This window comes from Lethenteron reissneri, chromosome 25, assembly GCF_015708825.2.
Source record: "Lethenteron reissneri isolate LAM-NWPU_2019-01 chromosome 25, ASM1570882v1, whole genome shotgun sequence".
Lineage (NCBI taxonomy): Eukaryota > Metazoa > Chordata > Hyperoartia > Petromyzontiformes > Petromyzontidae > Lethenteron > Lethenteron reissneri.
This window is the reverse complement of record NC_083803.1, coordinates 7048281-7073531: the sequence shown is the minus strand read 5'-3', so window position 1 is coordinate 7073531 and position 25251 is coordinate 7048281. Positions and strand designations below refer to the sequence as shown.

General features: G+C 41.9%; 1 protein-coding gene across 4 annotated transcripts in view; it reads right to left on the bottom strand.

The window, feature by feature from the left end:
* Nucleotides 1–25251, bottom strand: part of LOC133347126 (disheveled-associated activator of morphogenesis 2-like) — a 109567-nt gene that overhangs the window by 43112 nt on the left and 41204 nt on the right. For all 4 annotated transcript variants that reach the window (XM_061559116.1, XM_061559115.1, XM_061559118.1 and 1 more), the window contains 3 exons: nt 12138–12212; nt 11370–11464; nt 2675–2813 (listed from right to left, as the gene is read on the bottom strand). In XM_061559116.1, coding sequence (XP_061415100.1) covers nt 2675–2813; nt 11370–11464; nt 12138–12212 — 309 coding nt within the window. The remainder of the gene's footprint in view (nt 1–2674; nt 2814–11369; nt 11465–12137; nt 12213–25251) is intronic.

The following is a 25251-nucleotide window of genomic DNA, read 5'->3' as shown; positions in this document are numbered from 1 at the left end:
ACAAGTAAAGTTTGGGGAAAAACCTAAGAGTTGCGCTTCCTGTGCTTCGGCGAATTGTTATTATTTGTACGATTCTGTGACTTCCCCCTCTATCCGAACCTTTTTTTAATGTGAAGTCAGAGACCACGTGAGAGTGTTGTTCGCACGCTTAAATGTTCACAATGCACAGGAGTGAAATCACACCCAGAAGAGATGTATCAATGCATCACGTGCATTGTATCAATGATGCGTTGTTTACAGGCAAGATGTGTACAGTTCGGCGGATTTTCCTGGGCAGTTTATAAAAATCCCCACACTTCTGCTTCCTGAACAAAAAGTTCACAATTACGAAAGCGTTGGAACTCCATGTGTATGTGTGCGACTATTTTAAAAAGAAATACTCAAGCAACCACCCATAGCTTAACTGGGCTCAAAAGTATTGAAACACCAACATATGAGACCACTGTTAATACACTGCTGGATGTATGCATGTTGAGCTTCTTTCGCACCGTACATAGTCAACCGTGCTATTTGGAGGTGTGAGGGCCTCCAACACACCGTGTGGGTTGTGAGGGTTATTTGGCCATACGCTGGCCAGTCTTGTTTGATAAATGCGGGGAACACAGATACGGCAGTATAGAAGTACAGGACAACGATGGCTTTTGCTTCACTGCCATCAGTGTGACAACTCGCTGAATCACGAGTCGGGTGAATTGTTGTACCTGTATCGAGACGACCAGTGATGGTCTGATCAGTACAAACTTGGCTTAGTACCCGCCTCTCTGATTAGCACGGTTCGATTTAAAGCTTTCGTGACTGCAGGGATTCATCTTCTTGGTTCTTTCGGTAAAGTCACGTAGAAGGGACGCTGTCTTTCCGACAGCTCTGTTTCTTCACCTGAGGATGGCTGCTTGTGTTGTGGCCGAAACGTCGTGATAATTTTAATTTTATGATGTTGTATTTTAATTAATTATTTTATTATTTCCCTTCTACGTGACTTTACTGAAAGAACCAAGAAGAAGTTCAGCATACATACATTATGCTGTCTTCCATCGCTGAACTTTTGAACTTATGTACGTGTGCTGTGCCCTCATAGTGTGCACAAGGCCAGTATTTTTTTCCCCAGAGGAAACCAAGGCACTGCTTTCAATTACCAGAATACTTTACTGCATTTTGAGATTCACCTATTACAATCTGGAACTATTCACACACACACAAATCAAAGTGCGGTCTTCCGTAGACCACTGATTAAGCAAGTTCGTGATTGTGTTCAAGCGACATTTAACTTTACAGCATGTCTGGTAAATCATCCGTGTTTATGTTAGGGGGAAGTGGACTGTGTGGAACGGGTGAGGTCTAGTGTCTTCTCTGTGTTTACGTGACCTTTGTAAGATACGTGTTTGGGTACCCCTTTGCTCAAACAGCTCTCATAGCCCAGCTGAGTCGCATAACGCTAACGTTTTAACGTCAAACTCCTCGCGTAGTGTCAACCTGCTTATACCCCACCTTCATTCAAAGCCACGTTTTATTTTCTTATGTATTTATATGATACTCAAGGAGGTTATAAAGCTTGAGAGAAGCCATATTTGTCAAGTTCATCACCATTATCAGCAGCCATGGTTTATTCACTGTTGTAAAAAGGCCTCTCCAAATCGTCACCATCCCTTATATCTCCAGCACCTGCACAACAGCTGATCACATCACTCCATCTCTACAACAGTTGGGCCCTTACCTTCTTTTGGGAATTTAAATTTCAAATGTGCACACATAAGCACGGAGATATACACTAAGAGACCGAATAGTAACACTTGTATTAGGGAAAAAGCACCAATCAAAGACGTAATTTTCATTGTTATGGATCATGGATGGGCTTGGGCAGGCCTCATCATGGCTGAAAGAAACGCTTGCCGATAGATGAGGCTGGTGATCAAATGGTCGCCAAAGGGGAGAATGCGCCTGAGAGAACAATCATTGTGGAGATGGAGCAATGAGATCGGCTCTTGTACAAGAGTGAGATGGACTGTAGCATCGCAGGACCATTGAGGGATGACGATGGTGTGGGGAAGCCTACATCCACTAGTGGATAAAACATGTCTGATGATGATGACAAGAGAAAATCACAGTTACACCACCGGGCACAGGTTACTGGACAAAAAAAGGCCTAAACTGCTTTAAACATGGGGAAATGCATATAAGTAAGCACACGTACGTGACATTAAGAATAAATAATTGCGCATGAAAAGGGAAGATTTGGAACATCTATACAAACTAACAGTTGCAACATGGATGAATAGCTGCACTGGGCATGAGCGTTTAATTGGTCAGGGTGCACATGTGACAGCCGGATATGAGGCACTGCATTTAAAATAGATTGATCAACACACTTCATGGTCACCGCACGAGCTCCAATGCCTGATATGTAAACTCGAAAAGTCTTTTGTGTTTGCTATTCACCATATTTTTCAGACAAAGCAATTGAATGGCTCAATCACTTACAAGTCAAATCTCGTATAGTTGCTCTTCATATGCCATATGAAAGTAGAATAAGGAGTATGGTAACCTTTTAAAACTGCAAACAAACCTCGCGAAGAATGCCATAAGAGAGAAACAAAGCAGGAAGCTCACAGTCGGCTGTTACGTGGGCGACGCGGTGGCGGGGTGGGGTGTGCGAGGTTGGCCGCCTGAGCAGACCCACCTGTGAGTTGTTCATCAGGGCCTTGATGCAGCCGATGACCGATGTGTGGATCTGGCTCTCGGCCGTCTCATAGTCCATTTTCTTGAGAAAGTTCAGGAGGCAGGAGAGGCCATCCAGCTCGATGAAGCGCGTCACGAACCTGTGGCCGGCAGCGGCCCGTGCGGATTAGCAAAGCAGACGGAGGCAACATGTTTAAAAACCTCGCCAAGGAAGTGGGCTCAATACTGGGGTCAAACGTCTTACAACCAACAATCATACTACTTTTTAAAAACAAATCCATGCCTCGAGTTTCCTGGCTGGCTGCTGGCTGGGTTCCTCTCCACCCCAATAGTGATTCTGTTGTTAGTGGCTGTGGGCAGTTGTCACCAAAAACTAGTTTGGTAACTGGCTAAAACAGGATTTTCCGAGCAACAATAATCATTGCATTGAAACAGCGGAAGAAGTTCGGAAGACATAACAGATAGCGACACCAAAGAAATAGGAGTAATGAATATAGAAGACTGACACGGTTCATTTAAAATTGGTCTAACCTTTCAATTTGTGCTCCTTTTAATGTCATTCTTTCACCATAATTTTCCTTAAATCCTAGAGAATGTAAAACAGCTCCACAAGAATATTATCTTGGCCTTTTATTACGTAAAAAAACAGATTCATTTTTGTGGTACGAGTACAGGATTGTGAGAAGAGTATGAAAATGACAACTGTCTCTTGTTTTTCGTTGCAGAGAAACGGTTCTCTCCCTGCAAATTCAAAACTGTTCTTTCATTTCATAGCGAGACTCAATAAATACTACTCTTTGTTTTTTTCGGTAAAGTCACGTAGGTAAAAAATAAAATAAATGAAAACAACTAAATAAAATCACGACGTTTCGGGCGCAACACAAGCGCCCTTCTTCAGGTGGGGACAACGTAGCGAAAGCACAACCGGTTAAGTGTGTCTAAGAGATGGCTGTGACGAGGAATTATATAGTCACGGGGGATGGAGAGAGGGGGGGCATGGTGAGTGTGTGGGCGGGCTGTGGACTGGGAGGCAACGATGTAAGGAACGGGGAGGGCATTGGGAGGCAACGCATGGAGCTCAAACTGAAGCTTTGTGATGCAGGGGGCGGAAGTAGATAAGAAAGCTAAGATTAAGCAGCCTTGTGTTATGCTGCCGGGGGGGCAAATTAGAAATGTGCAAGATGAACACTAACATGTGGTAATGGTGATGGTCGTGTGTCAAGCTGGGGGTAACAGACTGGGAATAAGGATATGATTATGAAAATAAATCTAAACTGGCTGTCTAGCAGTAAACTGCACGGCAGCTAAAGCTTAATTTGGTTAATTACATCCTTCCAATGATTGCTCAATTTGAATCCCTCATCTCGGTTGAAGTTATGTCTATGTTTGTATATCTGGAAAATGGAGATTTAATTGAGTTGTTTTCATTTTATTTTTTACCTATGTGACTTTACCAAAAAAAACAAAGAGTATGAATCCTTGCAGTCACGAAAGCTTCAAATCTAGAATCAATAAATACTGTGTAAGCCAACAATATAAACGTGGTACTCTCATGTATAAATATCCCACTGATTTATAATAAACCTCTTAATTTCTTCTCATCAGCTGATTGAATTTTACAAAGTAATGGCTCCACATCTTAGAGAGGAGATAGCTAATACGATGCAGTCATACTTTCTTAGAGTTATTTTGGTAGGGTTTCTATAATTACATTAAACTGTATTATGAACCCAGCAACCTGAATTTCTCAATCAGAATCTTTATTTATCCTGGAGAAATCTGATGAGCTATGAAGCTCTTTTTCACAGATGTCTCGTAGGGGCGGGTCAGAAGGTTACACAACAATACAAAACAAGTAGAGGAAAGGTAATAAAATGTCTATAAATAAAAAAAGCTACAACTAAACTATATTTATTTTTACCAAATATATATGCATTTTGAACTTCTTTCGCACCATACATCACCAACCATGCTAATCGGAGGTTCAGGAGGGCACACTGAGCTATTGCTCCTCTTACAGAAGCCACTTGGCCACAAACAATAGCTCATCGAAGTGGCTTATCGCGTGAAAATGTACATCAGCCAAATAATCTAAATGCATGTTTCAAAATGTGCATTCCTCGAGTCCTTGCCACAGATAACATCAGTGGCATATAATACGTGCACTACCCGTTACCAACGCAACATTGGCCAGCGTGGTGAAGTATGGTCAAACAAGCCCCCATTACTAACCGAGTGTGGAAAGGCTCCCATCCAGCAGTGGGTTCACAAGGGACTGTCAGTACACTTGGGAGTTCATCAGTGTGGTAAAATGTAACGAAATCAAATGTTATTACGTTATGTTGCTGTTAAAAAACCACTGCATTATTTATTGTCAAGTAGACAGCAGACCTTAAACCGGGCACGAAACACATTCCTATAATGGTTTTATAATATAAAACATGCCTATTATGTTGTACGTTCGAGGTTTTTTTAATCTAAATTTTGGTTTTTATTTTCCTATTGACATTTTTGTTGTAAACTTTGTCAAATTAATACAAACAAAAAAATCTGTTATAAAGCAAACACACACACACACTGATTTTAAAAGTCTTCATATCCCAATTCGTTTTTATCTTTCATCAGATCAGCAATTATATAGAAGAAACATAAACAACGTGTATGGGGACTTTCCAATATCAATAAAGTTGTGTTTAGCCAAGCTGTCATGTGAGGACCTACATTAGTGGAGCCAACACATTTTTCTTCTAAACTGCAGATGAGAAAAATGTCTGCGAGGAGGAATCTGCTTAATCAAAATGGACAGAACCAGCCATGACCTCGATGATTCATCCATTGTTTCTGGAACACATACTTGCGTGCATCATACTTCTGGTAGCGCTCACGTTTGCCTCATTTACTGTCAGATCAGCAACGTTGCTGCGGTTTGAGATACTATCATAAAAAAAAAACTCATTTGTTGCTCATTCAGTTTCAGAGTCCAGGGCAGGCCAAACATGTTAAGAGTGGACTTTGCACAGGCAGAGGCAATGACACGTCATGAGGGAAGGGAGGTTAGTGCCATTAGCCTGTAATCTTCACAAGGTCACATTTTTCGTCAACAAATCTCCCCCAACCACATATCTGTCTCTAGCCATCGCAAACTGCCAATGGTGGCCACGCACACCTATAATACAGCACTGTGGAGGTGACAGGGTTGGGGGAACACACACATTGTACCGTAACTCCCCTCCTATTGGGCTTTGAGGAGGTGCCATAACCTCGCTTTCGAGGAGAAGGCGGTACCAGTAGGTGTGGACTAATGTCATCTGTCCTGTCTATTTGTAATAGATTGTTGCCTCTTTGCATGCGTGGGTTTTCTGTGGGTGCTTCGGTTTCCTCCCGCATGCATAATTGGCTGATGACATCTAAATATAAAACGTACAATGCAGGATCCTCTTAAAAAGGTCTTGGACTCAGTATGTCTTGCTGGGTAAATAATGAATTACATCATGGGATCTCCTTTGCCAATACCAAAATATGAGAATAGGTTTTCCCCTTTTTCTGGCAACAAAACAGATGTTAACATGTTAAAACACCAAACTGAAACATTTTACAAGGAATCATGTCTGCATTAACCATAATAAAGGGAAAACCTATTCTCATATTTTGGTACTGGCAAAGGAGGTCCCATGATGTAGCTGCTAAACCCCGAGCTCTCGTTACTCTGACAATGCTTGTCTTTGTGCTGTACACCTTTTGGCATCCTCTGGTCTAACACTGGTTGAGACTAGGCTCGAAAGAAAGCTGTCTCTGGTGTTGAGCAATCAGTTTCAAGGACAATGCATATATTATTAAAGTATCTTTTTTGTTTGCATTCTGACCGCAAGTATTGTGGTTAATACAGACATGATTCCTTGTAAAAGCTTTCAGTTTGGCGTTTAAACATCTTAACACCTGTTTTGTTGCCAGAAAAAAAGGGAAAAGCGATTATCAAATAATTAATTATTATACATTTACCCTCTCTGTCATTCAAATAAGTACTATATCCCTTTCCATCCACCCAGCCATCTGTCCTGCGAACTCTCTTCCCCCATTGAAGTCTAGGCTCAATACTTTCCTCTTCTCCACTGTTTGACTAGCCCCTCATATAGAAATGTACAGTTTGACACGTAGTAGGCTTTCGCGACCAATATCATCCATAATCGAGTTTTTTGGGTTAGATCGTGTAAATATAAATGTATCGTTCAACCCGTCACCACCCGACACAGCCAATTGGTAAAGGTTGTCACGTAAACAAAACATGCCAATTCGTTACTAGTTCAGCACACCCCTGTGTTGGAAAGTAAAACTCACAACATTTACAAGCCGACTACGACGTTTCACCAGTAATTACTACTAGCATCATCAGGTGGACAACCAGAGTTGTGGAGAAGTCCTCCTGCTTTAGTCTTAAATAAATGTACAGATTTATGCAATTCTCCCCGTTACCAGTGCATTCCACATAGAGAAATGCAGCAGCAGTTAGTGGCTACATACATTTAAATTGTATAATTACCTACTATAATTACTATGTAACACAATTTTTGTTCCTGGGTAGTAAGTGTTATTTTGTAATTGCTTATGCCTCAAAGGTAAAGAAAATGGCTATTATTCCCCAGAAATTTTGCTTTTGTGACCAGGACTTTACGTGAAGAAATGACACAAATGCACGCGTTTTCTCATTCAAAATAGGTACATTTTTAAATATCACTGTCCTGGTCACAACACGAGACCTTCATCCAGCAGTGGACTGACATGTAACATGTGACACGCTACCATTAAGGTTGACTCAATAACTGAGCTCAAGAAACAGCTGTACCGTATTACGACTCCAGCACTGATTCTGCCAATATCTTGGTTTTCTATGGCAATTACAGCCACCCCCGAACACACCCAACGGCTGAGTAGCAGTGACATGGAATCCCAATGCACTCGTAATCCCAAGGCTGCTGGTTTTGTCCTCTATCATCTGCCCACAGCACTCGTTTGAGAAATTGTCACATTTGTTGCTTTATTCATGGACTACGAAATAAACCCACTCTATATTCAAATCAACGCACATAACAGCAAAATGAAATATAGTTATTAGTTTACGACAAAACAAATGTATCGGTTCCCATAAATTAAAGATGAATGAATATAAACGGAAAACACTTCATGAGCGAAATGAGAGTGAACACACACAAGCACACACACACAACAGAAATATACCCACACACGACGAAGAAAAATATGCCCTGTACAGGTATGTAGATTGTTAGAGGAAAGTGCTGTTAACATGCTCTGAAAACGGCCAGCATAAGAGGGGGTGAGGTGACCAGTACCACACCCAGCCAGCCACCTTTGTCTGCTCCAATACTGATGATTACACACCAAACCAGATGCTCAGGTCAAATGAGTACCTCACACACATATACATATACAGTACCAGCATTCATCAATTTGTATAGGAAATGCTATTGCAACTATTCAAGAGTCGTGCAATCTTTTTATACATCTGTAGTGAGTCCAATTGAGTCGCAGACGTTGTCTTGGGAGCAACACTATTTATTAAATAAATCAACATAACGTTAACACAACCTACACTTGGGTGTTGAATGCTCATCTAGCCACGCTACGGCAGAACTAGACACGGTTCGCTATCCCGGCCCGGACCACAAGCTGGGTCCCGGACCGCGTGGCGAGAGGCTTCTTTTACCCGACGTGGATCTTCATCACCAGCAACACGAAGAACCCCGAGCCCCTCACAGGGCCCCCATTATATCTTCTTGGGCTGAGGTTGGCTGCGCCCCTCGCCCCGCCCCTCGCCCCGCCCACCTTCTAGATCTCTCAAGCTCTTTCCCGAAGGCTCCCGAGAGCTCTTTTAGACCACGTGACCGCTCAGGGGCCCCCGTCCACCGGTGGCCACCCTCCAATATCATCCGGTCACGTGTCGGCAGGTCAATCAGCATATCATGCCCCAACGTAACCCTGGCTGGCTGACACTCTCTTTCGCTCCCTCACCAGGAGCCTGCACCGCACACTGTACGTGGTGCCTCTGCGCTGACCAACGCTCACCCAAGCCCCGCTAGGGCTGGTACTACGCCCAGTAAGCGGGCTACACGTAATGCCAACACATTATCCACCGTGACTTCATAAGCCCGGCACCACACAGTGACAATCACAGTCACTACACATCTGTCTATACACAACCCCTGTACGTTAATTTCCTCTCCACATGTAAAAGTGTTTTAAAGGGCTGCCTGGCGTGCACTTCGGGCTTCAATTTGTCGGAACAAGTACATCTTGCTTCACGGTCACAATAAAACACCGTGTTTTTTTTGTGTGACAATAAAACACTTTGTATTTTTGTGATGCAAAACAAATGCATATCTTTTAAATAACAAGTTTTCCTCGTGTACAGTTTCTGCCAATCTATTTCTGAATTTGTTGTGTGTGAACACCGTTCTGCCAAATAATGGCCAACGGCTAGTCCCACGATTCATAGTTTCAGTCGGAGAAAATATGATTTTTTTTGGGGTTTCAGGAGTTATGTTTTTTATTTAAACTGTGGCCTGCACACTGTATTTGTACAATGCATTTTCACTTGTGGTAAGTTAATGACTTACAGGGAAGCTGCCGTGCTATATTGGTTAGCACACTGAATGTGCAAAATTCTTAAACCCCCCCCCCCCCCCCCGCTCCGCTTCTATCCATCTGGCAGTAAAAATGGAATGGATACACCATAGATAGTCGTTCGGCAGGTCCTTTGTGGTGGTGTAAAGTGTAGGTACTCCCACCTTTTCCAAAGCTTCTGGCCAGCATGCAAGAGTAGGCCAAATACTGTTAAGGGGCTCCTTAAGTGGAGGCCCTTCTGCCAGCAGCGGCATGAGCAAAATATTGCAGGCCTGCACCTTTACCTTTATAAAGGCTCACAAGCCACCTGCGTTTGATGTTCACCTCATTCAGCTATGGGGGAAACCAGCCTGAGCAGTGGTTTCCTATGGACAAGGAGCAACAGAACCCTGCCTCGGGTTAGAATGGCCATGCCTCCCCTCTGCTTCAGTGGGTCTCTCACTCCTTCCATCCCAAAAAAACCCAAACCTATTGAGGCACAAAAGTATCCCACAGTCCACCAAGGCAAGGCAGGGCACAGCCTCGTATTGATGTGGTGCTTCTCTGTAGGACACTCGGCCACATAATTCCCCTGGCTTCTGAGGCATCCCTTGGACAGGATTTACTCCGCATTTTACTGCACAGGAACCACTGTCTCCAGGCATCGAGGAAAACAGAGAAAAATACCCCTCCCCTGGAACTTTGAAGGGGTAATACTATTATATTTGAAAAATTGCCAAAGATATGCTTTTTTAAGAGGGTATGTGCGTGCATCTAAGTTGAGAATGAGGACAACAGCTCATGGTGGCTCTATAAAGCAGGGACATTTCCAAAATACCACCATGTCAAATTGTTTTCTAATTTTTAGGGCAGTGTTTTTGATAGATGTGCCAAGTTTTGTTATTTGTGCACCACTGCGAATGCAGCAACACATTTTTTCTAATAAATGAGGCTCTGTTCCCAGTATAGATTTCATGCAATACTTGATTACAGAGAAAACAAAATGTATAATTTGTACTGCAAATAATAAACCATTATAGTATATGTATATGCATATATTATCAACAGAAATCCTTTCTGCTGGATTTCTAAATTAAAATTTTAAGAAGGAATGTGAAAAATGTACTGTCGTTAAAAAATGTATAAATATGGAAATGTAATCAGTGAGCATGTTTGCAAATGTAATAAAAGTTGGATTATTTCACGAATAATTGAGAATAGTATGTTATAATCCAACGAATATCCTTTGGTTCCCATAACACAGATCTGCTCGTGAGAACAGCAGGACTGCAAGCAATACACCTGGGGCTCCGTCTCCATGGAGACCCCTTGCAGATCAGAAGGTCAGGGCCCAACTGTGTTGCGGGATGCTACGCTAGGGACCTCAAATTAAAAATCCTTCGGCACAGCTTTGAAACATGCACCTGGCAGATGCAGAAAACAGATGTTGCGGGGGAGGCATGCAGTGACATTACGACATATTTGTTCCAATTTAGCTCACACTGGCAGCAGTCATGCACGTTGGGTGCCTTGCAAACCCACTGGTGAATGGGCCACCTGCTCAGCGCAGGGTCTGTTTCCCCAATGTATACATATTTAAAATATAGTTTCAAGAGCAATGACTTTATTTTTACCCACATTTTGAGATTTAAAAATATGCTTTTAAATGTGTTTGCTCTACCAGAGGTGTGTTTATAATTTGTGACATGGCGTGCAAATGGAACGTGGGTTATTATGGTTGTAAGGTGGTTTTAAGAAGATGCTTAATTTCACAAGTTATACATAAAAGTGGCAACATTTATTCAAGCACATGATCAAAGGGTGCCATGACATCTACACGGAAACACATCCGACCGCTCCTTTATATAGCAAGTGTTAAGTTTGTGCAAAATGTCAGTGAGTCAATTCATATTCTGCCCGTGCAAAAAAACGGAAATGTTAGCAAAACACTACACAACACGTTTGTTAAAATACCTCCAGCTCCTTTTCAGGCCCTGTTGTTTTCTCTTACCCTTTCCGCCTCAGCCTTTCCTCCTGACCCCTCCCCTTCCTTCCATATTCCACCAGTCTGCGGGCCTTACCTCATGGGCTGGGTGCGCAGAGCAGTCTTCAGGCCCTCCACCGTCTTGTTGCGTGTCTCCACCTCCTCCTGGTTGTACGCAAACATGGACTGCATCTGGGGGGTGGGGGGGGGGGGCGCAGCCACACAAGCTCATAGGTTGTTTCCTCTGCAAGCGTCACCATTGGGAGTCCAATATGAATGTAATCTTGGGGGGCCCCCTTTCACTTCATAAAATACTTGTGAGGTGACATAAAATACGGAGACCAGATATAGAGATTTCGATTTAAAGCTTTCGTGACTGCAGGGATTCATCTTCTTGGTTCTTTCGGTAAAGTCACGTAGAAGGGAAATAATAAAATAATAAAAATAAAACATAATAAAATCATTCTTAAATAATTCTTATTTTATTATGTTTTATTTTTATTATTTTATTATTTCCCTTCTACGTGACTTTTTACCGAAAGAACCAAGAAGAAGATATAGAGATGTTGTAAGATGATGAAAAAAAGTAGGTGAACCATATTGTGTCTCTACGTTAATTAAGTTGTTGTGTTTATTCGCCTTTTTATTTGAGAAGATATTTGATGCATCAATATTGTTTCATGAATCCGGGGCCCCTTGAGCGAGCAACTTGAAATCCTCCGCTTTTGCTTGGTTTGGATATACTTTGCACGCCACTTACCACCAAGGCCAGTAATAGCAAATACCACCGACTGAGGACTGACTTTGCACAGCCGGCGCGTGCCGTGTACGGTAAGCTCTGCTGCTGGATGTGGGCGTTGCTCACCGTTGCCATCTGGTTAAGGCGATCGATGTAGTAGTCGGGCCAGCTCGTCGCCTGTCTATTCGGGTCATCCTGTTCCTGCACTCCACAAGACATGGCGATGCAATCAGTGAGCAAGGACCTTATTGGTCCACAAGCCCAAACCAGATAATTCACTTGTCGGTGCCACCCAAGGTGGCATCACTTTAGTAGTTTATTGATGTGGCCAGCAACAGTTTAATACGTGGTAACTATTTGCAATGAGTGGCTTATCAAAATAACCCACTTTTATTTGCCAAAAAATAAATCAGTGTGACTAAGATGTGGTTCCAATTCCTGCTCTGGCCCATGAACTATATGCACACATTTTACGCACAATGTTCAATATAAATAACATATTTATCTATTGTGACCTTACTTTCTAGATTGATGAATGTCATCATCATCAGCAACAGCAGATATTGCCTATCCACTGCTGTTTTAAGGATGTTGATGATTGGAGAGACACAAAACCAACTCTTAGAGAGCAAGATGTATATTCTTAGGTTTTTTCGGTTAAGTCACGTAAGTAAAACATCAAAATAAAAAATAAAATAAAAAAAATCACGACGTTTCGGAGGCAACGCAAGATGTAACCAGCGTGCATGATGAGACGCAATCATTAGACTAGTGGGGGAATTGAATACTGCGCTTTATAATTGTTTACAAATGAGATGTTAAATAATGGCATCATTGATAGGTGGATTCATAAATAACCATAGTGGAATTTTCCAAACTTGCAAGACAGTCTCGCTAAGTTAATAATCAGTCGATCACGATTTTAATAAATAATGGGCAGCAACAACGACTGCAGTGGAAAACATAAAACTAGTCAGTGAATTATTCAGGAATATTTCAGTGAAGCATCACATTTTTACGCCACACACATACGCTACCCTTAAAATTAATCTTTAAAAAAAGTGAAATATTACAGGAAGTGCGATGTTTCAAGTTGCACGTGAATGAAACTGGGCCATGTTTGTTGACTGGAAGCACTAAAGATTGATTTACAGCAGCTGAGAAGAATGATTAAAACCACACACTGTCAATAGCACTGAGCACAAGTTAATAATGCAGAAGCCTTCTCACGCTTCATCTCATCACGCGGTGCACGTTGAGAGATTTAAACTGAAAAAATGTTCAAAGGGGAAAAAAAGCATACCTAGTAGATTTATTACCGGTATGGTTCTTCCATGCAGTCCCAGCGCAATACATTTCATGCAAGGATTTTATTAATTAAATTCTGTTTGAATTGTAACATTGTGAAGAAATTTAACACGTGAATAATGGTAATCCGCATTCACTGACGTTAGCAATGGATTCTGAGATTAGAAAAATGTAATGTTTCCTTTGAGGAGGGCAAAGTCACACGGCAAAAATGCCCCATTTTATATATCTTTAAAATAGCATACTCTTTTATTCCGTAACAACCATTTGAAATACTTTTGACCATGAATGTGCCCCCTAAGTCTGTTGTCACATAATGAACATACATACCAGTAATACATATGTATACGAACTCTTCATGAATGAGTATGAACAAGAGAGAAGCAAGCTGTGAACAGGAACGATCTGCTCTTACTCGAAATACTTGGCGTTGCGTGCGATTAAATGTTTGCTGTGTCTCAGTGACTTCTATACCTGGCCATGAGCAAAGGTTTTGATGGATATAGTAATTCCTTTCAGCAATAAAACATACGCTTCACAGTTAATATGTACACCTCCGTATGTTCACAACAGCAGCCCTCAGGAGGCCACACACGTGGGGGAACGTCAGCGGAACATTCCCCTTTATGAATGAATTGTTTTTATTCAAGGCAATTCTCTCCCTCCCCTGAAAAGTTCCAAAACCCACTGCACTTCAAAAACCAGGGAACACGCCCCTGAAAATCCACACGCAACATTTTCATGTGCAAGCCATATCCTACGTTTGCGGGAGCCAAATGGAAAAGTGGAAAAGTGGATAACTTAAGACAGAAGTCCATGCCATGGCAACACCAGTATTTTCAAGTCCGAGCCAAAGGAAAAGCTAACGGAGCGTGCTACTGCTGTTGTTGCTGCTACAGAGAACACACTGACAAGCATAGAATGTAGTGAGCACTACGTTATTAAATTATCCATTGCAGCAGGGCTTCACAACTTGCTTGATGCAAAGCGCATTGTGCAGTTTTTTCCAAAAAAAATAAATGCTAGGAAAAAAATACTCACACTGACATTAATGGAGGGCACAGTACAGCAGTGGCAGCAAGGTCTGGGAATTTATTTTTGTGATGGGAAAAGTGGGAGGAAAGTGTGTGTGTGTGAGCTAATATTTTTGTACAGCTTTATTTTTTTTTGTCTCGTTTTTAATGTTTTAGTTTCGCCTGTTAAGGCCTTAAAAACACGTTTTCGCACTAAATATAATATTCGTAACACAACGGATATATATAAAACTGACAACATTTTAATATACAGAATGTAAAATATTGTCATTGGTAAATCAGGCAAAGGGCCTCCTACATTTTGGGTAAAATAAGCATGTGTGTGGTGTGCCGAATTGGAATTTCCGGTGGTTACTGAAGCTGCGTATAGCCTATGCGTTGCATTTTTTTAATATGAACAAAACTTGATTTAAAGCTTTCATGACTGCAGGAATTCATATTCTTTGGGTCTTTCGGTAAAGCCACGTAGATAGAAAAATAATAAAAATATCACGACGTTTCGATCGCAACACAAGCAATCGTCATCAGGCGAAAACATATAGCGGGTGTGCTGCTGAAGCAGGATGTTATATAGGTTTGAGATGGGTGCAGCCCAAGGGTAAGTGGGCAGGGCTAGAGATGGAATTTGCATGTAAATGTAAGACCGGAGCGCTGATATACCTCCACAACGACGAAGCTGTGGAAGTGGCCATTGTATTGAGAGATTAGCATGTCAATCTGTTAATGTAAGATTAGCATACTCTTTGGGTCTTTCGTGACTTTACCAAAAGACCTAAAGAGTATAAATTCCTACAGTCACGAAAGCTTTAAGTCAAGATTTAAGATTAGCATGTCAATGTAAGAAAACCGGGCACCACCCAAGCTGTGGCGGTGGCCATTGTATTGTGAGAGATGAGCATGTCAATGTAAGAAAACCATCGCAACGGTGGCTGTGTTATTGAGACATTTAGCCCGTGCAGTGCATGCTGTATACACCACAGTATTGTAATTATTAATCAATATTCGCCCATGATAAAATCATGGAGAATGCACCCAATCTCAACAGATCTTGGAAGCTAAGCAGGGTTGTGTATATGCTTGGATAGGAACACAATGTAAAAACTGGTCGTCACAGGGCTACATTGTAGGAAGCAGAGGACATTGCGGCAAAATCCTTTGTTGTCATGTACTTCTATGCTTCCACGACTGTGCTCGCCCGCCTTCATCAACCCGCACTGATCAGCATGGAGAAATATGGTCGAACAACCTCCACGGATCGCATGTTGTGGAGAGGCCCTCCTCCAAAAGTGGATTAACAAAAGGACCTAAACATGTACAAAATAGAACCGATGCTTACTTTACAAATGTAAACAAATCAACTTAACGTGATGCACTCACCACACCGCCACCAAGCCAAAGAGACTAAACTTATTTACAGCCTGGCACGGTCACACATATCTAATTTACTGACATACACCTTCTCTAAGAGTTTCTGGGTGTTGACATGTTTAATGCTGTACCTGACATGCACTCTGCTGTGGCAGAGGACACGGCCCCCGTTTATCGCACACACACTCTCCCTGCGGCTCGCGTTGAGTGAGCAATGCGAGGGACGTGCCTCCCGAGAAGTTTGTTTTTTTACGGGCCTGGGTAGCTCAGAGCTCATTGAATAGTTTTCTTTTTTATGAGTTTGCTGGTGAGCATGGATGAAAGCAAAGGGTCAGATTGTTGGCTGTTAGGGAACATTGCCTTTGCAGTTATTTGGAACAAGGTCCACAAAACCCAGAAACTGTCGGGCAACCTGCTGCCAGTGCACGACACGATGAGACTTTAACAAGCTGGTATAACAGTCTATTAAGTGAGCCGCTGCTTTCTAATTTAAAGCAAATTTGGCCAATGCAGCAGTGAGTGGCAGTTTCCCTTTGTTGAAGCACACAGGGAGATTTTAGCCAAGTGTAACATTAAGAGGGCCAGGAATCAAAGAGGGCCAGGAATCAAAACTCGGTCTGTGAGGTTCAGAGCTGCTCCACGGCGTGACCTTAGTTCATGTACACGTTTAAAAACGTCCACCACGGCAAGTTTTTAACTGCATGCATTAATGGAAGTAATATTACCCTTTAGGTATGATTCACAATAAAACTTGAAAAAATTAACATGTTCAAGTTTTCTAAATGTCATCACGTTATGTATAATTACTTGGCTTCAGTTGTGCTACAAGTTAATCTTCAGTCGACAAAACATATATGGTCCCTGTTAGACTTAACCTCGACCTATCCTTGGTTATATTTAATAAAGACAGAGGGAGTTAATCCGGCCCATCGCTGTTCCAGAGCTAAACCTAGACCATCTTTTTTGGATGAATATGATCGTTTTGCTCCCATTTTGATTCATAACCAAACACGTGCAATATCGTTTGTCATGTAATTAAACAAATAACATTATGCCCATTTTTAAAGCAGTCTTTACGAACCCACTCTTATGAAATACGGAGATCGAAGCTTCTATGAACATAATACAAATTAATGAATACGAGTAATATGCTGAACTGTAACGTAATATTCATTAAGTTGTTTGGGTTAGATCACGTGAATGTGTCGTAAACCCACCTCCACCCGACACAGACAATCAGAAAGGTTTGTCACGTGAACAAAATGTGCCAATTCGTTACTAGTTCAGCACACCCCTGTGTTGGAAAGTAAAACTCACAACATTCACAAGCCGAGTACGGCTCACATCGGTGTTTTAGAGAGCAAACCCACAATATTTACAATTAAGTACGATGCTTCGCTGGTGATTACAACCAGCCTCTTCAGGCTATTGAAGAAGTGTGACGATGTCTTCCCGTTTTCACTCTGAAATACGGTAATGCGATGTCATCACTGTGCACCAATAACTGCAGAGGACCAATGTTTTTATATGTAAAAAGATTATGGTAATATTAAGTTGTCAGTTAATCAATATAATCAGGTAATAGGCATGCAATTAACGATGTTTGTGCTGTGTGCAAGGCACGTGTCGTCAGTAATTTTGTACTTATTTCAGTGAAAATGGCTGTGCCGGGTGGAGGTGGGTGTACGAAACATTTACGCGATCTAACAAACAAAAAAAGCATTATCATGAATAACAGTGTTCGCTAAAAGCCTACGTGTTGAATTTGTCACCTAATAGTTTTGATCATCCAAGTCACTTCCGCTGGCCCTTGCACGGGACTTTGATTTTGAGACTGGCGGTGCCTTCGGCCCATTGTGTTCCTCCTGAGGTCTAGTTTGGCAACGCGTTGCCAGAAATACATTCAGACAGTGCTGCCAGGCATAAGCACACCCAGCAGCACCATGAGAAATACTGTAAGGCTTTGTTATTTCTGGATGGCAAATCAGATTTGGTCTTAATTACCGCTGCAATTGCCAATGGTTTCAACTTTCACGTGACCCAGTTTCGCTCCCACTCGTACACTGCACCACTGTTTACCTAATGAGCTAAAGCATCTGTCATACTCAGAATGCAGCAAACTTTTTCACGTGGTCAATTTTACATTGGACTAGAGTTTTGAACATTATTTTTTTAAATCCATGTTTAAATACAGTGCAGTACTGTATATGTAATGCGCGTATTAATGTGAAGCTTTCCATTCCATGTTTAAAGCAATCCTATTATCTACACATTGATTTTCTATAGACTGCTCAAGTTAGTTGAGCCTGGATAGGGCTTGGATGGGTCAGCACCATGCATTCCAGGCTATGGGGCTGTGCTAGGCAGAGGTTAGCAGTATTGCAAGATCCATTGTTGTATTGCCCTTCTCTGCTTCTGCCTACGCTCCCCACCTTCACAACCCACGCTGACGAGTGTGGTGAAGTATTGTAAAATAACCCCCCCACGAACCCACACAGTATGGCGAGGCCCTCCTCCAGCAGTGGATTTGACCAAAATGAACGCACATGTTCTGAAATTAGCACATGCTGCCAAGAGCCATTTCGTAAACAGCATTTAAATTTGTGTCTGTTTCTTTTGGACAGTCTTCTCATCAATGGTGGAATTCAATTCCCCCCCCCACCATGTCCACGAGACTTGACATAAATAAGTATCCAAGCTGTTCGTATGTGTGATGTCCTTTAGGAGGATGCGGGAGGGACAGCAGGTCGTGACCCCCGGATTGGCTACATGCTGCTAATCACGTCACATGGAGCTTTGAAGATCAGCACATGGCACGGGGAAGGCCACGCCCTGAGCACTTCACTTGTCCAGCCCAGACACAGAAACGCCCCTGGTTTAAATCCACCCTGCATTCTTTCCCCCCGAGGGAAGCTTGTCGACAAGGACAGATAAAGGAAAATGCCAGTGGCTGTGTTGACTTGTTCGCCAGTCACATGAGCTGAATGTGTATATTGATTAAACGAATAAAATCATGTGATTAAGCATGTGATGCCACCTTCCCGAAAAAAACGAAACGTCCTGCAGGAACTTAAAAATTACAACCATGACATAATTTACAGACCTCAAAAAAGAAAAGTTGAATTAAATATCAGTTTAACACGTAGGCTTTCGCGACCAACATTATTCATAATCAACGTTTTTGGGTTTAGATCGCGTTATTTATAAATGTGTCGTAACCCTCCACCACCCGACACGGCCAATCAGTAAAAAAGTGTCACGTTGACAAAAGACAAATAGTTCACTGCTTTAGCCCACCGGTGTGTTGAAGCGTGAAACCACAACATTTACAATTTTTGAGTACGACGTTTCACTGGTAATTGCATCCAGCATCATCGGGCAATTCGCCAGAATGGCAGATCTGCTTCAACACCCTGGTGGGCTAAAGCAGTGAGGGTTACGACACATTTATAAATAATGCGATCTAAACCCAAAAACGTTGATTATGAATGAATTAAATATCATTGTGCAAACAATGATGCCAATTGACCATGTTGCTGGATGTGCTCACATTTGGCACACACAAAATTAAGAATTTGCAGACCAAAACTGTTTACAAAAGCAGCATAATAAACTGTTGACGATAGAGTTTGCGTCTCATCTGGTAGCAATATCACAGTATTAAAGCACTCGCATTCAGCAGATAAAAGCGTCCATAAAAGGGCTAAATGGCTATAAGATCAACGCTGCTGCATGACAAGTGTGTAAAAGCAACTCATCCAATGTCACATTCTATTTCATTTGGCAGATTAGGACAGCAAAGCTCCCTGGGCTGTTTTGCATCTTCAAGCAGTGTCGCGTTTGAGATTATAAATATATAAAGTGCACAGCCTCGGACTCTGCACTTGATATTCCTCCAAAACAAACAGGCGCCCTCTCCATTGCAGTTAACCATCTGACATCACCTTCAGCAGTTCTTTATAGCAGATCTGCTGAAATTTCACACTGCTGTCATGATACTGGGAAAAGAATCTGTGGGAACAAAATTGAATTATGCTACTTGGGTTAAGCGTATGCATGGGGGCAAAAAAGCAATTGGTTATGCTGCGAATTTTGCTGTATCAGTTAAGGAACGAAACAGTGATACCCGTGCCTAAGGCATGTGCGGGGCTGGCCTATGTGACCTGTCATTCCATTTACAGCTTCTTGCACGACCCCTGATCTTTCCAGCAGGCAATACAGATACTCAGTAAGTAACCGTTAAGCAGAGGTCCGTGTGCCAATGGAACTATCTCATCTGGAAAAGGCTTCATGTCTTCCAGCTTTATTTCCACCTGCAGATGTATCTCACGTCCAGTTTTGAGAAGCATCACGCCACTGCTATTACTTCCATAATCGCTCATGCCTGACCATCCATACTCTTTTCAGAGGCTAACTATGTATTGAGAAAGATCAGATGCTAGCACAGGGCTTGGGAAAGCAATGTAAGTCGTGATCTGCATGCTTTATTATGTGGAAATGCCTCACCCTTAAGTGAGGGATAATGTATGAAGTTAGTTTCATTATTTGTTAAATATCATGTAAGATCGTTTGTTTTTTGGTTTAAATCTCTCATCTTTGGTTACATTTTGGAAATAATTTTGGGCAAGCAGAATACATTATTAGCTCCACCATTGCACTCAAAATGTCTGCGTGTTTGATTTCTAGCATTATATAAAAATGTTAAATATAAATGCAGCACATTATTTAAAATAATCAAGTAAACAGGCAAAATATACATTGAGTGCCATAAGCAACTGCCAAATTGTCATCTAAGTTTTTCCTTTTTTTTACATTTGCATTCATTACTGTCTGGCTGAAACACACAACTATAACATTGTTGATGGCCACCAACCTACATTAAAACAAACCGGCAGTAATTCACATATATATATTTTTGCCATTCACATCTTAAATTTGTTAATGGAGCTTTGTCTATAACTGTAGACTGGCTGCGGGCCATGCGATTAGTGTGTCTGCCTCAAGCTCGCTAGGTCAGATCACTTTCTCGGATTGGCCCTTTCCCAAGCCAAGCGCCTTCAATTACTGGGCACCGATTGGTGCTCGGTGCAGCATGGGCTTGGGTGCAGATGAAACACGATGCCCCGAACCAACCATCTGCTCAGGTGGTGGCGATGGTGGGGTGGGATGTAGGATTGCCTAATTTAATGTGAATTTAAATCGAGTGAGTGTGAGTTCTGTGTTGGGCTGTGCAATGCTAAGCAATGTTTTGGAAATGTAATTTTAAATACATTCATATAAAATCCCAGCCATTCCCAACCCACGCAATGGATGAAGGCATCTCTTCATTCATTGATGTCCTGCCTGACCATACATCATCAAACTGGTCAAGTTGAGTGAAATGTATTTGTTGACCTGGGTGGAAACTCATGAAGACCAGGATCCCCTTATTTTCAAGAGTGGCCTGGGTCACCGAATCCGATTGGTGATGGAGGTGGAGGGGGAGAGGGGCTGGGCCGGTTCTGATATCACTCGCCACTGATGTTCGTTGTGGCTGGGAATAGAAATACGGTTGCTGTGCACCCGCTCCACATGCGTATACTGTGTGCAATATCAAAACTATGGGCAATTTCAGGTATATAAAAACAATTGGAACTTAACAGTATCCCACTGACATTAGTTTATTTGTGGATTTGACAATGGTCATGACCGATTGACATTATTCACCACATCGACAGCACATTTAACATGATGGGATAAATGTCCAAATAAAAGTTTATGGCTCAATTCTAATCACTTCATAGTTTCTTTATGCGTTGGAATCCTTTCCTCGTGGGCACAAGCATTCCTGCCAAAGTGAATGATTGGTGATTTAAAAGAATGAGGTCAGGCTGATTTTTAAGAAAATTTTTGGCCAGATATTACATTTGTAGCAGAATACCTAATACTTTATTCTACATATATCAGGAGTTCTGCGTAACACAATATTTCCACATTTCTCTTTGAACCTAGTCCAATGGTCAGTATTACCAAGTAACTCAATTGTCCATCAGTGACTTGTAAAATGAGTGTTTGCCACAATTGTACTTATGCTCTGCTGCTCGCTCTCACGCACTGGCAGTTTCTCGGACAACCTCCTTTCTTCGTTGATCTGGCAGGCCCATAAATTTACAAGCGCCAAGCCACAAAGGGGGTAACCGGCAGAGCTTGAGAAGGGACTCTTAAATATCGGGAGCATTACCAAATAAGACCAACTAAAATGTGCAGCCCAATCAAATCAGCTGTAAACACCGGTAATGAAGGAGCTTGAAATTCTTTAAGCGTGCTCATGGGAGGTGGGTTTGTAAGATGCGCACGGCATGGGGATGTAGTTAAATTCCACAGGAAAGAAAGAACGTCTTCCTATGCCTTACTGAGGGGTCCGTTTGTAATGCTGTTGGGTAGGCTGTTTACGTTTACTTGTATAATGTTTTTCTTTCTCAAAGTCATTCATCAAGCTACTCCTGCGTGAATGGCCTCCCCACGGCATGCTGGTCTCCGGAGTTGTTTTTATCATAACTCATCACGCTGGTCAGTGCAGGTTAGCAAAAGGGCATGCTCATGACCAGTTCGTTTATCACTCACCACTGATGTTAGCCATGGATGGGCAATCAAACTTCGGTTGACGGGTTTGTAGCACAGTGTGCAAACCACTGCACCACCGCTTCCTTCCCACATTACAATTTATAATTTATATAAAATATATTTTATTCTATATACCTACAATTTTTTTTAAAATGTGTATTGTATTGTTTACATTATGGTAGCATACATTACGGTTAATATATTATGTGTACATTGCTGCAGATAGGATAACACTTTTTTAATGGCACATAAACACAATGTCTATATCCAAAAGTATTTGTCGGGAGGTCACATTGATGCTGTTCACACATCCACACCATGACACTGGAGGATGAGGCCAGGCCAAAGAGCCGACGTGTTGGGTAGGTGCTGTGCCAAGTTTCCGTAGGCTGCTTGGGCCGTGCTGGATCTGCCCCACGATCCTATTCCACTTTTACTCTGGCGCTCCTCCACTGCGCACCCACAGTGGCAGCCATACAAGGACAAGTGTTCTCTCAGGCTACCAGCGTTGTTGTCTACCAGGCTAATGCACGCAACCTTCCGAGGGAAACAAACTCATCAAGAGAGCTGGACACTAAGGACTATGCAGGCCCCTTAACTTCAACAGATCTTCTTGGTTTTTTCGGTAAAGTCACGTAAAAAACCAAGAAGATGAATCCCTGCAGTCACGAAAGCTTTAAATCGAAATTCAACAGATCTCTATTCTTCACCATCATCAGCCATGGTCAATATATCACCAGATGAAGGCATCACCATGCCATCGCCATCTCTCATGATTCTGCAATCTATGAATGCACCTAGTGCCTACACACGAGCTGAATTGATCTGTATTGGTAATGGCCAAATATATACAGTTGTAGTAGGCTGACGTTTTGAGCATTTGTCCTTCTTGAGGACAGGATAAGAAAGAGCATGCAGACTCATTCGTGATTGACTATGACACTTGACATTGTGGGCCCCTGAGAAAGCTATGCCATTTTAATATGGTTTGTATAAAACCAGAGCCGAGCAGTGTAAAGTGATTTTTTATATTACAATTTCGTTTCCCTGCTCCTTTTCTCTTCACTGTGGAGGGCCACTTCCAAAAGCAACAGCCGACCATATAATATTTTTTCCGTTATTACAAGGCAGTGTCAATGACTAATGTGGTCAGTGTTTTCGAGCTGTACGTTGCATACCACTGCCAACGCAGTACTTTAATTTATTTATTGGTAAGGAGGGGCGGGGGTGGGGGGGGCTTGTTCGCCCGGGGTGGTAGGATGGCTGGACGAGCGCGGGAACGTTTGCGAGAACTGCGCACCGAGTGAAGCCGCCAGAGTCAATCGGCACCACTAGTAAAACACACAGCCTGCTCATTCATTTAGTGCCACAAACTTCGCCTCCTGTCCACACCCAGACACCCGCGGGAGTCTGCCGGGTCAGGAAAATCAGTGTGAAAAAAACACGGCGGTGTTAACACAACTTGTTCTTTGCATGAGCTGTAGTTGTAAGTGCTGCGTAAAAAAGAAAACCCATCATAGTTTCCATATTGAAATTGGCTCTGCAACTGTATTTTCTCGACATTAAAAATAAGGCCATTCATTACTCCCCAGTTTTAATTAAATACAAGTACTATAGCATTCAAATGTACTTTCCTGTGTCCCTGATCGTAGTAATTGACTAAGTGCTTTGTGATTTAATGACAAAAAATTTGTTTCAGGAAACAGTTATAGAATGTAAAAGCTTTTTTTCTCTTGCTGCGCATATTGCGTATGTTATAAACACTTTAATATCAAGGTACTAAACTGGTTAGTCATATAATAATTTTCTCGATATACTGCAATGGGCAGACAGTAGATCCCAATGTGTAAAATAACCTTCAGCTGCTGCGTTTTTATACACGGACAGTATTATATTGGTATGTGTACACATGGGATGCATCTCATAGCAATGGATGAATTACTTAATCATTAATGGTCTCAAAAGTGCTGGAATTGCATAAAAATATATCTAAAAGCTGACAATCCTTCTCTGCTATTGAACAGAGAACAAGCAACAACCCTTTACTGCTGCCTATGAACCTGATTTTACTTCATCACCATCAGCCATGTTCAAACCAATGCCCGGCAGTGGTATTCGTATATAACAAATGTTGTTGCTTAATAACATTATATCCACTTAAAACTAATTTATTACGTACATTAATTCAATCCAAAGCTATAGATGTGACATTTAAAGATGGAATTCATTTTTGTTCAAAAACAATCCAATGTATAATTTTATGGTGTTTACTGAGAAGGAAAAAACTGCAAAAGGTAGCGTCAGATTTTGGAGGCCTTCATTCAGCAGTGGATTGAACATGGCTGATGATGAAGAAGAAAAACAAACGGAAGAATAAACACGTAGCAATGAATCACACAGCCACATATTTTGTTAGCTGTACTGAAAATGAGAAGTGCTCATTGCGACCCGTTAATCCTCAAAACACATGCAGTGTCGAAGGCGCAAAAAAAAAAGAGTTAATTTAATTCATTCATACAGCGTGTGCGTAATTGCCGAGCCATGCTAATTTTATAAAAACGAGTGTTAATAATACATTTTATGAATTGAAAAGTTTAACTGAAATCTAAAGGCTCTCTGAATTTACAGAACGGCCCAGCAAGATAAAAGCTTCGGAGTTAATTTAATTTTGCAGCACTTCTCTCTTTGTGTTGAAAGAGACGATTCCAAGGACACAACGCTCATATTCACTGGACGATGAGGTAAACCTTCCTCGCTCGATGAAAAATGATTAGTTCTCCACCTGACAGGCAATTCTCCATCACCGTCAACACAAGCTACAACACCTCTTCCAAAACGATAATTTAAGGCCCTCTCTCCCGTGCCCCCTTGCATTTTTTTTGTGGTGCCGCAAAAAAAACAGAGAATCCATTATTCACCATTTTATG